Source organism: Limanda limanda, chromosome 14 (genome assembly GCF_963576545.1).
Source record: "Limanda limanda chromosome 14, fLimLim1.1, whole genome shotgun sequence".
Classification (NCBI taxonomy): domain Eukaryota; kingdom Metazoa; phylum Chordata; class Actinopteri; order Pleuronectiformes; family Pleuronectidae; genus Limanda; species Limanda limanda.
The window spans coordinates 14762724-14777149 of NC_083649.1; the positions used below are offsets into that span (position 1 = coordinate 14762724).

Genomic DNA, 14426 nt, shown 5'->3' on the forward strand with positions numbered 1-14426 from the left:
ACATGACTTGAACCTTCATCCTGTGTGTGTGTATTTGTTTATTTGAGCTTACTTTGATTCGGTGAATAACACCATGAACCATTACAATACTGTAAACTTCAACAACCAACATAACTTTTTCTAGTTCAGCTTCTTAACATTCTCTAGGTTAGTTTCTTAACTAATCAAGAAACCAAAATCATCCAAGATTATTTGTGTGTGTTTACTCATGTTGTGATATGAGACGGCATTCAATCTGACAAATGTTTTGACTGGTGGCCTGACTGGAGCAGCATGGGACATTTGGCTGTGACTGCTGGCCTGCACTCAACTCTTGGATCATCAGATTAGAGTTTGGCAGGCAGACAAATCCATCCAACCACTAAATGATAACTTTATCACCAGATGACTTCAGCTGTAAGAAACCAGACAGCATGTAATTCAACTGATTCAAAGTAGGCGGTGTATCTACTTCAGTCTTTTTTTGTATTCAGGCTTTGGACATTTCCATTAAGAAAGTACTTGTGGAATTTTTATTTAGATTAATGAATCAGATAAAAGGAATTGGTTGAAAGGTGGATTTTCAAATGCCGAAACAAAAACTTTATGCGTTTTCGTGAAAATTAATATTTTCAAACTAGATTTATTTTTTAAATAAAGCTACTGTTTATGCAAAGGAAATTTTCACATTTGAATCTGAAAACTTCATACAGGTAGCCTCCACGGTTGAACAGGAAACCTCTTATTCTGAAGGTGTTAACAGAAGTCCCTTGTTGAGCTGACGGTGATGTCGAGCTTATCTCTGTAGAGAGGATTTGCTTCTTTACCTTCCAATGTGAATCCATACTGTGTTCAATCCAACCGACACTTGCATCTCTGTGGTCAAATCAGCCGACACAGAAATTCTACTGCACTCATATACTGACATTTATGGTAAACGCATCCAAACCGCCCAGAAAGGGGAAGGCAACGGAGTCCTCAAAGTAAGAGAAAGAACACATGTGGGCCTACGTCCGGTTTTCAGCCTATACAAAATGCATAAATGAAAAACAATTTCTTGGATTCAATTCACAAGAAGTATATATTGTCTTTCCTGTATCATTTTTATGCATAGAATTTTTACAATATCAATCATGAGATTTTACAAAATAAAAAACACACATTTTTAGCTTCAAGTAGGTAATTTCTGGATACTTCAAAGTACAGTACTGTAAAAACACTTTGCTCAAACATTTCAGAGAGAGACTGATATGCCTGTGTTCAGGACCTCTCTGACTATCAATGTATTTAAGATCAAACATTTTTACTGTATAGATTTGGAGATTTTTTTCAACTTAAAGTCCAACATGTGTAAAATCAAATCAGTTAATTTCTGGATATTTCAAAGTTCTGTAAAAACACAGTTTCACTCTGAACTTTACTTTCTCTTAAATTTCAAATCTCTTAATCTATACAGTAAAAATGTTTGATATTCAGTACGTAGTCCAAAAGTTATTGTGGATTCATGACAGTTTGCGTGTGTATGTTGGGGGGCGCCAATTTGAAATCTCGCCTAGGGTGCCAACATTGCCAGGGCCGGACCTGCTTTGAAGTATCCTGAAATTATCTATTCCACTTGAAGTTAAAAATGTGTGACTTTTATTTTGTAAAATCTCTAAATTGATAAAGTCAAAATGCTATTCATAAAAATGACACGTGAGACGATATATACTTCTTGTGAATATAATCCAATCCATTTCCTTTTCAATTATGTATGTTGTATATGCTCCATGTCAACAGTTTATTTTGAAAAAACGCTTTGGATGCCTTTACCATAAATGTCAGTATATGCGCGCAGTAGAATTTCAGTGTCGGCTGATTTGACCACAGAGACGCGAGTGTCGGCTGGCTTGACCGCAGTGAATCACTGTCCGACATGTTGACGTGTTTCTGTCCCTCAGATCAATAAAGACATCTGAGTTTGTATCAACGTTTTAAATATGAGTCATTTCGCTGCTCACGTAAGCTACTCAGCGAGCTAGCGTTAGCCAGCTAGCGTTAGCTCCCTGTTGCCTGACAACGAAAAGGAAGCCAAACAAACTGGGGCTAGCTAGCAGAGGCTAACGAGCTAGCTGGATGAGAGTTGAGCTGACCCCGGTGTCTCTTCAGGGTGGATGGTGAAGAGGAGCCCACATGGCGGAGTACGGCCGGCGGGGAGAGGAGGACGAGCGTGGCCCCGGAGCCGCTCACCAGGTCTTCGTGGTGATGGAGTGTTTACTGGAGAAGCTGAAGGTGTTGAGTTATGAGGAGGAAGTTCTGGCCAAACACAACATGAAGAATCTGACCAGGTAAGGAGGCAGCTGGGAGAAGCAGGTCACAGGTTTCTATGTGATGTGTGAGTAAAGTGAACTGGTTCTTCAGATGTCAACTTTTAAAACCTGTATCCTTTCGTTTGACCACAAACTGAGCAGGAGTTGAAGTAGTTTCCATGATCATGTCCTCGTCACACTGACACTTCGTCACGGCTCTCATTTAACACCAGGACAGGAAATCACATGTTTACAGTCCACATAGAATTAGTTGTTAACGTGTAAATGTCAACATGTGATCTGAAAAGGTCTGGACTCTGGACCACTGATGATGAAGAACATCAAATCAGAGGTTGGACATTTAAGACACATGAGTCATTTGGACACAAACTAGTGAGTAAGCACAGGGAGCAGAGCCTTCATTGGGTCATGTGACACCTTTGTTTATGTTCTTTATCCTGTCAAAATGGCTGCTGTCATGAAGGAGGATTGATGTCACCTCCAGTCTTATTCACCTGTTTGAATTGTATGTACCAAACCTAGAAAGAGGAGGTTGTGTCTGTATGACTTGCAGAAGGCTTTTAATACAGTGCATTATTCTTCACTGTTGCCATGGTTACAGTGGATGGGCATTTTAACCTAAACCATAGTTGTTGGGTTGTGTATTTACATTTCCCCAAATGTCTCCAGTCATTTTAGAACCTGAAGAAATCTATTGTTTTATTCAAGGCAACACTCAGTGGCACAGTGGCATCATATCCCCTGAGTGCATGTGTCAGGATTGTGTTTGTCTTCCAGGAGATTCATAATGTACGTTTTAACCAATTTAAAGTCACATTTTAACTTTAAATGTAACTATATATACCGTATATTGTGACCGGATGAGAGAATCTAGCCCCTCAGAGACGTCCTCCTGTGTCTGCTGAGCAGCGTCAGAGAAATACTTGTGAGAATCTTCCTGGCTGTTGCTTTCTTTTCATCTCATCTCTCTCCCCTCAGACATTATTTTGTCTCCAGTCCGTATCTGGATTCCAACCCTGGTGAGCAGTTCTACATGTTCACCATCATCGCAGCGTGGCTCATCAACGAGGCAGGGAGGCCGTTCACCGAGCCTCAGGAGTACGACGAACCCAACGCCACCGTGTCCAACATCCTGGCAGAGCTCAGGGCTTTCGTAAGTGATGGTGGATTTAAAGTCGGGCTTTTAAATGTTAATGTAAAATCCACCTTTTGATAATAACAAGCATACAGTTGCTATCATTCTGCACCTGTGAACCTTTCTCATATTTCAGTGTCACTGGTTTTAGAAAGGTTACAGAAGTCTTATTTGCAGACACTCAACGATAAAGCAGGGCTCTTAAAAGGCTCTTTAATTTGAGAGATGAATTGGGATAGAAAGGAATATATACTATATGAATGAAAAATGTAACAATTAATAATGATTAATATTCCACTGTGCTTTTGAGCCTGACATTGATCCCTTACTGTGAGACTTATCTGTCTCGTCTGTGTTCATCAGGGTGTGAAGGTGGATTTCCCTCCCTCCAAACTGAAATCAGGTTCTGGCGAGTTCGTCTGCTTTGTGCTGGACCGACTGGCGGAGGAGGCTCTGAGGAGGAAGGGATTCTCCTTCAAAAAGTACTCGTGACCTTCCTCCTCTAATCTTATCTCTGTGAATCAAGCCGACCTTGAAAAAATCATATACTTTTATTCCATCACGTCTTGATTGGTGTTCCACATTTTGGCCAAAAGCCGCCTCTCGTCTTCAGTGTGTTCAACATTTTGCTGTCCTTGATTTGCAAATCCCTGTTCCCTCTTTTAAATCAATCACCAGAACTTGGAAAAAGGTTTATTTTGCTGCCAAAAGATTCCTTTCACCTAAATCTTACACACTCAACTGTTAAATATTTTGTACTAACTCTGGGAGTCATTTATCCCTTTGTTCTTTTTTTACACTCCTCCATGTTTTTATCCGTGTTGTAAGTGGGTAAAACTCTTGTTCTGTAAAATACTATGTTAAAACACTTACTGATCTGATTTTTATTAAATCAGACTGAACAGTACATAAAGGGAGACCTGGTAACTTTTGAACTCCTGACTTTGTTTCTTTCAGACCAACCTACCCGACAGAAACCACAGAAGAAGAGTCTGTGATGGAGGATGATGCCGAGCTCACACTCAGCAAAGTGGAGGAGACGCTCGTAGGTGTCCCGACTTTACTTAACCTGTCTCTTTATTCCTCATGCCAAGTGCTGATCGGCTGTTTTTTATGCTTTTTACCATTTTAGGTCAAAATGTTTATTTATCTCTTTTAAACCTACTCAGAGTTCAGTGTTGGCTACAAGCTTTGTTTTCATGACAGTGCTTTTACAACTTAACCTGTGATTCATCGGATTCTGTGAAGTGATGACAGTTAAAAAAGAACATTTGATGTTCTCCAGAAATGATTCGTTCAAAAAGATCTGTGTCACACTGAGGCCAAAGTAAAAAAAGTTATGATATAAAAATGCTTTCGTTGATTCGATGTTTGATTTGTTGTGTGTTTGGTCAGAACATGCTGAGTGAACTTTATTAACATTGCAGGAGGAGCCTGATGATGATGATCAGGAGAACATGATGGATCTGGAGGCTCTGAAGTTACGGACGACTCACACCGTGAGTTCCCTGCAAATGTGACAATTTAGATTCTGACCGGTGCACATTTTTGTGATGCCTTCATTTTCAGTTGAAACCTTAAAGTGTTTTTTCAAACTCTGTTCTGCTGTTGGTTCCCCGACAGGATGCGGAACTGTCCTCGAAACCGGACGAGATTCTGGAGTCGACGGTTGATGCAGCGGAGTGGAACCTAGAGGTGGAGAGAGTCCTGCCTCAGCTCAAAGTCACAGTCAGGACCGACAACAAGGTACCAACTCACCTAAGCTCCGCCTCATCTCCACCTTTTCTCTGGAGATTAAATAATGGAGAGAGGAATTATTTTCAGTGTTTCACAATAAAAGCATTCCGTTGAGTAGAGGCTTTTATTGTAAAGCCTTTGCAGAAAGTAACAGTCACTCGAATTTAGTAGTTTAAATAAAATAAAAGAATAATTGACATATATCTAACATTTTTTCAGTGGATGAGCTGCTGAAGAGCTACAGTCTTTGTTTGTTTGTTTTAACTCAAATTAGAAATTGTGTTGGTTGTATCAGTAACAAAAGATGAGTCACTAAATAGAAAATAATAACAAAACTCATGAAAACAAATTACAAAAGAGGATTGAGTTAAGATGAAATAATGCAAGAATATTTACACATTGTAGAAATACATATTATGAAGCATATCTTAGTTTATAACAAGTAGTTTGTTTAATGGAAAAGCCTTTCTATGTAGATATAAAACCATCAATGACAAACTGAAGTGTGGCTGTAGTTTCTCAGCACATTCCCAGCTTGGTTCTTCTTTTGGTTGTATTTGAACTGGATTCTGGTGCGTGTGTTGGTCGGCAGGACTGGAGGATCCATGTGGACCAGATGCATCAACACAGAGACGGAATCAAGTCTTCGCTCAAAGAGGCCAAGGTGTGTTCACTGACCAAGAGTATGAGCAGAATATGTCTCCTTTAAAAATTACTGGAGGTTTCATCCAGTTTTGTGTCCTCGTCTGCAGAGCTACCTGGACAAACTGCAGGAGGATATTGGTAAGACTCTGGAGAAAGTGAGCAGCAGAGAAAAGTACATCAACAACCAGCTCGAAAATCTGATTCAGGAGTACCGCAGCGCTCAGGCCAAACTCAGCGAGGTAAACACCAGACACTGTACACCTGTATCTGAATGGGACGCCACTCCACTCAGACACACAAGCATGTTGAAGAAGGTTGTTATTTTTATTTTGTATTATTATGACCTTCTTCTCTCCTCCAGGCCAAGGAGCAATACCAGCAGGCCAGCGGAGGGGTGACAGAACGAACCAGAGTCCTGGCTGAGGTCAGTGAACACATCACGAGGCAGCATTTTAATTCCAGTCACGTGACCAGATCTATCCCGCGAGCAGGAACCTCTTCACAGTTAGTGTCTGTGTGTGTCTTTGTGTTTCCCTCCGATCAGTCGTCTGTCTGGAGCTAAACTTTCCACTGCACCTGTCTGTCTTCTTAGGTCCTCGTTCTTGTATTGTTGCCTCACATGTTCATCACACGTCTCCAACAAGACAGATTCCTGGTCAGATCGATAGGCTCCGTCGTGTGGCAGAAAAATGTCACTACACTACTGAGTTCTTTCCTGCTCGTCTATTATTAGACACTGGAGTGCTTCAAAGTTTTGGTGAACAGTGAACACGAAGAACAAAAATCACGAGAATAACAGCATCAGTAAATTAAAACAACTTTGAATAATAACACATGTAGAGGAATAATAAAGAGTTGGAATAGGTTGAAAGAAAAACAGCTAAATAACAAACTGAGAGTAAAATGCAGTAGGAGTAGGAGTTTGTGTCGTCTGGGATTCGTTTAAAACGACGACTTGCTACAGACAAGTTTCTGGAAATGATGCACCGAGCTGTCACCTGCAGACGACGCAGACCGACTGTGACCTCGTTCTGTTTTTTGTGCCTTTGTTTCAGATCAGCGAGGAGCTGGAGAAGGTGAAGCAGGAGATGGAGGAGAAAGGCAGCAGCATGTCGGATGGGGGTAAGACTCAGGACCTGAACTGGCACATCACGTACGTGCGCTCGTGCATAATGACTCTGTTCTCACGTTCCCTTCCTCTGTTTCTGTCACACAGCTCCAGTGGTGAAGATCAAGCAGAGTTTGACAAAGCTGAAGCAGGAGATCGTTCAAATGGATGTGAGGATCGGCGTCGTCCAGCACACGCTGCTGCAGGCCAAACTCAAAGAGAAGTCCAACATGACGCGCGATATGCACGCCACCAACATCCCCGAGCCCGCTGCCGGGCCCTTCACGTAGTCGTAGGCACCAGGAACTCACTTTAAATCCTGTGTTTCTAATCCTATGTTCATAGTTTTCCTGTACTGACCAAGAAAAACAGCAGGTTCTTCCACTGAAATGCTGGAATCATGAAAATCTTTTATATGTATGCTTAAAAAATAACTCGATTGATGAATTATTTGTTAAATTTGATTAATAAATCGATTAAAAAAACTGCTACAATTGTTGCATGTCTGGTTTTCTTTAAATTAATATGACACCAGAAGTTACATAAAAAGGAAAGATGGATTCAATAGCAACATTACACTCTCACAAGCAAGAAACTGTGGCAGGCTGCAGTGATGGTCATGAACCAAATCAGCCGCCTCCATGTTAGCAGATGGGACCTGGACCAAAATTAGAAGTCCACATTTAGTACATTCCTTTTCTAAAGTGGTTTTCTGTCATTTAAGATCGTTCTTATCACACTGGTGAATGTTAAAATGTTTGTGTGCCCGATTAATACATTTTTTTATAATTTTATTTGAAGCTATAAAAACGGGAAGAGACATCGTGATTGGCAGCTGAAAAGGACTCAGGGTTGAGTCCAGTCCACTGTGCAGAATCAGGCTCCAAATGAAATCAAAAGCACAAGATGGCGGCATCAAAGATATTTTGAAGATCTTTCCCTTGCTCGCTTTATTTACACAACTGTGGATATGAACTTTTAGGTTTCATTTTGTCCATATCTTTGCAGGATGAGAGATGGGATCAGCAGTCAGACGCAGGAAGGAATCTGCATTCATTCGGTGCAGTGGCTGTTTGGAGGGCAAACCTGCAGAAAGGATGTCTGTGTCCATGGCAACAAAAGCTATAAAGCTGCTCTACATCACATTAACGTCTTATAGGGGATGTTTTCAACAGAGCTGCAACAGAGGCAGTTATTTACGTCAAGCTGACTAATTAGGCCACAATCTGACTCCTTCACACATAAAATCCTCCTGCAGTCGCTCATCTGACAATTAGAGTTCCACAACCATGTGATTCAAACAGACAATGAGACAGAGATAATGAAGGGACAGTGAAAATAAAGGAGGGTGGGGCTGGTTGCGTCGCTCAATACATTACTCACGCATGCCTAGTTTTTTTTGGCCGCGGCCGAGGGGAGCTAGGGCTGCCGCTGTGCTTCCTCTCAGCGATGGGTTCTTGTGGAGGATGGATGCTGTGGACCCTGTGTGCGAGCTTCACTGCTCTGGAGACTGGTGAGTGGGTCCGTCTAATTAATTCTGCACGCAGAGTTTTGAGGGATCTGAGAGAATTTTCCTAACTTTCTCACATGGATTGTAGTTTTTGTTTTTGTGTATTTTAGTGCTCTTGTGAAAGCGGGGTTCACAGATCCTTTACATGTGTGGATTGCGAGTTGAATCTCAAGCCCTCAGTGTCGGCTCCAAACGATCAGACACAGGTTTGACTGTGAGGCTGCAGATTTCTATGAAAACAGAGACTAACAGTGGTGTAAAATGTACAAACCTTCACTTATATTCAGTTTTTTTTAACTACAAATGAAAAAATAGTTTCATTTCAATTTGTAAGAATGAAGAGCTTCATTAAACTTTTGAGTTGAAGAGATTTGATTTGTGTTTACTGAACTTACTTCTCAATTGCTTGATCAATCAAACCCTTTTTTTTTAACATTATACACAAGTAAACTTTTCTGATGCACTGAAAGTTTAGAAACCGGTGACAAGGTAACGATGCAGTGAATCAACAGAATAGTTTCACGAACGCATCCCAGTGAAATAAGCTGTTGTTCCACTTCCAGTCTGTGATCGGTTTGGCTCAACCTCAGAGCTGTCAAGTGTAATTAACAACTAATATGCACGCTGAGTTCCCCCCCCCCCCCCCCACACACACACACAAAAGGCCTGGGGATGACGGCGAGGACGGGGACAGCATCATTAGTAATGAAGGAGGGGGAGGCGGTGCAGTCTGCACGTCAGCTTTGACACTGGGGGAAGTGAATATTTAGACAGTAAACATGAGGGAGTTGCAGAGAAAATTCCTGATTGAAGCTCCTTTATTTTTTCATCGTAACAGCTGCACTCAGGGTGACCATGAGGGAGGAGAGTGTGGAGGTGGTTCGGGGAGATTTTGTCGTCCTGCCCTGCTCCTTCTTCACCTCCAGCCCCCTCTCCAGACTCAACATCATCTGGACCCTGGCCCCCGTCTCCAGCCCAGAAACACCAATACAGGTCAGAAGGCCAACACACACACACACACACACACACACACACACACACACACACACACACACACACACACACACACACACACACACACACACACACACACGCTTCTGTCACGCAGGACAAAAGCTGCAGCCTCACAGACTGACAGATATTTCAGGTAGACAGCAGGTATTTCATTATCCCCACAGTAAGAGGTGGTGAAATACTGTGTCCTGAAAAGTGAAAGTTTTGCTGAGACTTGCTGTTGTTCGTTCCTCTCTGTATTTCTAAAATCATTTCTCCAACTTGGACTTCACTGCAGTTATTCGGTGGCTATAAATACAACTATCCAGAGAAAAACTCTGAAGATTCTAAGGAAAACACTCTCCTTAAACCCACAGTAAAGGAAATGCTATTTTCTACTGACTTTCTTCCAGGTGATTGTGTACGACCATGGTCAGGTGATTGAAGACCCCGCCCTCACTGGCAGGGTGGGTTTTACAGGTATTATCTCCTTTCCGAGTTGTTAATGTTTTCTAATTTAAAAACACATGACAGCTTGTGATTTGTATGTACATTTCTCCTCCCGTGCCGCAGGAATCCCCTGGAGTGCAGATATTGTCCTGAACGACACACGAGTATCAGACGCTGGTGTTTACCGCTGCATGGTCAATAACCCCCCCGAGGCAGCAGCTGCTGGTATAGGAGAGCTGGTGCTCAATGTTCTGGGTAAGGTACCGAGACTAAAGGAGTGTACAGTATCCATGTAGTATTTGAGTTTGATACTCATTTCTCTGGAGCATCCAAACTGGTTGATATAATCAAGGACTTCATTTAGCCATAGCAGCAACATTGAAATAGTTAATGAACTGTCAGATTTATCGCCATGAAATGTTGTTCAGATATTTACCAAACCTCCATTTGTAAATATTGTTCTGTTAATTTAACAATGAAATGTTGCAGTCCCAGAGAAATAACTGAAACTAACTGTAACATCAACAGCTTGATATTATGGAGTATGTGGATCCGTCTGTTCGTCCCTCCATATGTCTCTTGGTCTGTCCTTCCCTCCCTCCATACAGTTCTTTTACATATAATTGTTCAAAAATCAAATCCAAAATTAGTAAATAATCATCATGGTCATTTTAAAACTTATTGTTGTCTCTCTGTCAAGAAATACAACTATTTTTGTAACAGAGAAACAATGAGCTCAACAAATATGTAATTTCAGGTCTAATATCTGACTGTGGAACATTACCAAGAATTATTCCTGAAAAAAACTTAAATCTAAAAAGAAGAAGCTAAAGTCTGTGAGAGCACCAGTGCATTTCATCCTTTCAGGAAAAAAATTCACTTGCTATTTTACCTCTGCAGAGCCTCCTTCTCTGCCCATGTGCCAGTGGGACGGAGACATCGACCTGGGAGGAAGCGTCACGCTGACCTGCTCCGTGACAGAGGGCGTCCCCACTCCTGAGATCCACTGGGATAAACTGAACCCGGAGGAAATCTCACTGCCCATCAACATGGAGGGTCTGTGCCACACACACATGCACACAGGAACTAGAATAAGTAGAGTGAGTGTTGATAAGAAGTTGTCATCCCACAAAAGACATTGAAACATGGAGCTACAGAATAATTGAAGGAGTATATTTTGAAATTGAGTATATTTAACCCTTTGAAACAGAACATTGGTCAAAAGTGACCCAATGGAGTTTTAATTGTAAATATCTTTGCAATAACTTTATTTCATCATTCAGAATTCCAGGAATTCCTCAATTAACTTGTTTTTGATCATCACAAATTCTTATTTTCATTTGTCCTTTTTTTACTTTTTTAATAAAAATCATTTTTGTTTCACTACCCTTCTAAGGCACAACATGGGTCAAAAATGTCCCGTATTCATTTCACATGTTATTTCATGCATGGCAGTGCTTCTTTGCTATATCTTTTAAAATGTATTTATTTAATCATTTAATATAACTGTAGCAGCCGATTGTCAAACAGATAAAAGTATCAAATCAAACTTCAAATTATACTAATCAAAGGGCCACTGTTGCACCATGGGTTGTGGTGTACGCGGATGGGAAAAACATAATGTCCAAACAGATGTCCAGTTTCAACAAAAAGCGTGGTTTATTTAACCACACAGCGAGCAAACAAAGAACAAAGAAAATTCCTGTGCCTCTCCCGCTCCGTTAAAAACCATTTTGCCCACCCAGGTGCATGCTGGTCCCTTACCGACAGCCTACCTATATAACTTCAGGTGCCCCCCTACCGTGCCCAAATGAAACAAAACACAAATAATAAACAAGAAACACCTAAAGTAAACAAATAATAAACTAGAATACTAATAGAAATCTAATCATAATGAAATCAAGCAAATTGACTGAGAATAACCAAAAACTAAATACTCACTAAACAAAATAATAAACTAAACAGCACTAAGTACTACAACTAAATAAATAGCTCCAACAATAACAAAATATTCATTAAAATATCTTGTTTTTGATTACCACAAATAATTATTTTCCTTAATTTTTGAACTAAAACAGTGTTTGTATTACTACATCAAGTTTACACACATGGGTCAAAAATGTGAAAACGCAGAAGCATGCGCCGGCCTTGAGTTTAACATTTTAGTTGGAAAATTCAGAGGGGATGTGTTTAAAACAAGATTAAAGTCAGATCTTTAGTCCCATGTGTTTGTGAAAAAACGAATAAAAGCAGGATTTTTCATTTCCCATTATAGATATCAAACCTGATCCGTTCAGTGTCATTAATGTGACTCTCTCTCTCTCAGGGGATCTGTCAGGCTACGTCCAAATCATAAACGTGTCCTCTCAGACGTCTGGCCTGTACCGCTGCTCTGCCACCAACGTCCTGGGAACAGAGAACTGCTATGTCAATCTGTCCATCTACACCCGTGAGTTCACTCGTCGTCCCTCTCACTGCAGCCAACCCGACGGTTTCATTTCTTCATTCCTGGTTGTCTTCCTCCTGCAGCCCCGGAGAGATCGTCTGGCATCCTGCAGGGCGTGCTGCTGACCTTGTCCATGACCCTGGTGCTGCTGGCGCTGCTGCTGCTCGTGATGTGGCTCCACCGCACAGGGCAGGATGGGAGGTGGAGGGAGGGCAAAGAAGAGGACGAGGAGTACAACGAGATACGATACACGCCGTCACTCATGAAGCGCTCGTTTGTTTGATTTCTCATCATCAACAGGACTTTCAAAGCAAAGAGAAAAAGTTCCAACACAGGTATCAAGGAAACGACTGCCAGGACTCTTTGTTTCATGTTGATCATGGGTTTTTACAGCCTGATAAGCATTTCTGTACAGCATCACCGTTTCTGAAATAAATGCCCTGGTTCTGAAAGGTGTGGTATTTCTTTTCCTTTTAGCTGTTGGTTCTTACACCTTAAATCAAACCCCAAAACCTTGTCATTAACTTTAAATTCCATAACGCTCCAAACTGAAATGATAAATCTGCCATGAGGCACCAACGGTCATCTTGTCAGGTTGCACATGGTACTGTCATCTTGTCAGTACGCACCCTCAAATATTGTGCTTAACAATTCTGAGGTGTACTTTTCTTGAGTATTTCCATTTTCTGCTTCAGATATTTATTCATTATACTACTATTACTTTTATTTATTCAAAAGGGGCAATGTACATTACAAACAAGGAGACAGAGAACAAACCACCGACAAATGGACAAGAAACTTACATAAATAAGTATCATCAGGGGGATGTTTCTGCTTGAAACAAAGCCTCTGTAGCACCAAACGCTCTCAAGCGCATGCTGTACCTGCACTAACAAACATTTTGTGCTACAGCAAAGACCATCATAAACTGAACTCAACTAAAACTGTATAAATAAATGACTCAAGAAACAAACAAAAACTGGCAACGCCTATTTAATAGGAATAAAAAAATGTGTTTGTGATCACCCAGCTTCTTTTTTGTAGTACTCATTGTATTACTCATACAACCACACTTTGAGTTTTGCTCTACTTTTCCCTTAGTGGTGATTTAAGATGTATTCTCCTACCTCTTCTATCCAAATCAAAAATTATAATAACAATTAAATAAAAAAATTGAGTTGAATTAATAAAAAAAATTGGGTTAATTTAATTCAAAAAATATAGTTAAATCAAAGTTAAAATGTATTTAAATTGATTTAGAAAATTGAGTTAACTTGATTTAGAAAATTGAGTTAAATTGATTTTAAAAAATGAGTTGAATTAATTTAGAAAATTGAGTCGAATTAACTCAAATATTTGAGTTAAATTAATTTAGAAAATTTAGTTATATCAAAGTCAAAAATTTAGTTAAATTAACTTTGAAAATTGAGTTAAATTAACTCAAATATTTGAGTTTAACATTTTAAATTAATTTAAGTCAAATACTTAAATTAATTCAAGTCCCATTTAAAATTAATTTAAGTCCTATTTTAAATAAATTTAAGTTCCATTTTAAATTATTTTAAATAAATTCTAGTCCCATTTTAAATTACTTTAAGTCCCATTTTTAGTAACATTTTAAAATAATTTAAGTCACATTTTTAATTTAATTCAACCCAATTTTTTATGTTAATTTAACTAAATTTGTATTTGAATTTAACTATGAAATGTGAATAGATTTCTGGCTTGGACTCTGGTCATGAGACTGAAGTTTGGTGGTGATGGGACACTGCACAATGGAGTTATGACAACATCATCTCCTTTGGCGAAGGATGAAACTTCGCCGTACCTCAATGTCGTGTAAGGTTTGAGGAAATATCCCAATTCTGCGAGAGAGAAAGACGTCACCTCATCAGCAGCTGGGACATTTGTTGACGGCTCAGCATCACAGAAAAAGAAAATCACTCGGAGCAGCTGATTTGCAAACAGACACAAAAACCTTTAATTTAAATAGGAGAAAAAAAAAGAAAAAAAAAAAAAATCACATAAAAAAAAAACTGTACAGAACATTTAACATTGACTTAAAGTTCTTAAATAAAAGACCCCCCTCCAAAAAATATTGGTAAATAACAAAA

General features: G+C 39.9%; 2 protein-coding genes across 3 annotated transcripts; both read left to right on the forward strand.

The window, feature by feature from the left end:
• The first annotated feature begins 376 nt into the window (after positions 1-376).
• ift57 (intraflagellar transport 57 homolog (Chlamydomonas)) lies at positions 377-7407 on the forward strand. Of its 2 annotated transcripts, XM_061085783.1 has the most exons (12): positions 377-434; positions 2128-2306; positions 3267-3441; positions 3787-3905; positions 4381-4468; positions 4851-4922; positions 5047-5169; positions 5753-5824; positions 5913-6044; positions 6167-6229; positions 6861-6927; positions 7022-7407. In XM_061085783.1, exons 2-12 carry the CDS (start codon positions 2152-2154, stop codon positions 7201-7203), a joined length of 1248 nt encoding a protein of 415 aa, XP_060941766.1. In that variant the 5' UTR covers positions 377-434; positions 2128-2151; the 3' UTR covers positions 7204-7407. The 2 variants fall into 2 exon arrangements, with proteins under 2 accessions (XP_060941766.1, XP_060941765.1); XM_061085782.1 differs by lacking the exon at positions 377-434 and having other exon boundaries at positions 1839-2306.
• Positions 7408-8362: 955 nt separating this feature from the next.
• zgc:165604 (uncharacterized protein LOC792578 homolog) lies at positions 8363-12595 on the forward strand. The gene is made up of 7 exons (XM_061085230.1): positions 8363-8426; positions 9262-9416; positions 9830-9896; positions 9990-10121; positions 10767-10922; positions 12193-12315; positions 12396-12595. Exons 1-7 carry the CDS (start codon positions 8363-8365, stop codon positions 12593-12595), a joined length of 897 nt encoding a protein of 298 aa, XP_060941213.1.
• The last annotated feature ends 1831 nt before the right edge of the window (positions 12596-14426 follow it).

Coding starts and splice junctions, on each gene's coding strand:
- ift57 (XM_061085783.1), top strand. CDS start 2,152: ATGGCGGAGTACGGCCGGCGGGGAGAGGAGGACGAGCGTGGCCCCGGA. Junction 6,230..6,860: donor GAACCAGAGTCCTGGCTGAG/GTCAGTGAACAC, acceptor CCTTTGTTTCAG/ATCAGCGAGGAGCTGGAGAA. Junction 6,928..7,021: donor CAGCAGCATGTCGGATGGGG/GTAAGACTCAGG, acceptor TCTGTCACACAG/CTCCAGTGGTGAAGATCAAG.
- zgc:165604 (XM_061085230.1), top strand. CDS start 8,363: ATGGGTTCTTGTGGAGGATGGATGCTGTGGACCCTGTGTGCGAGCTTC. Junction 9,417..9,829: donor GCCCAGAAACACCAATACAG/GTCAGAAGGCCA, acceptor ACTTTCTTCCAG/GTGATTGTGTACGACCATGG. Junction 12,316..12,395: donor CAATCTGTCCATCTACACCC/GTGAGTTCACTC, acceptor TTCCTCCTGCAG/CCCCGGAGAGATCGTCTGGC.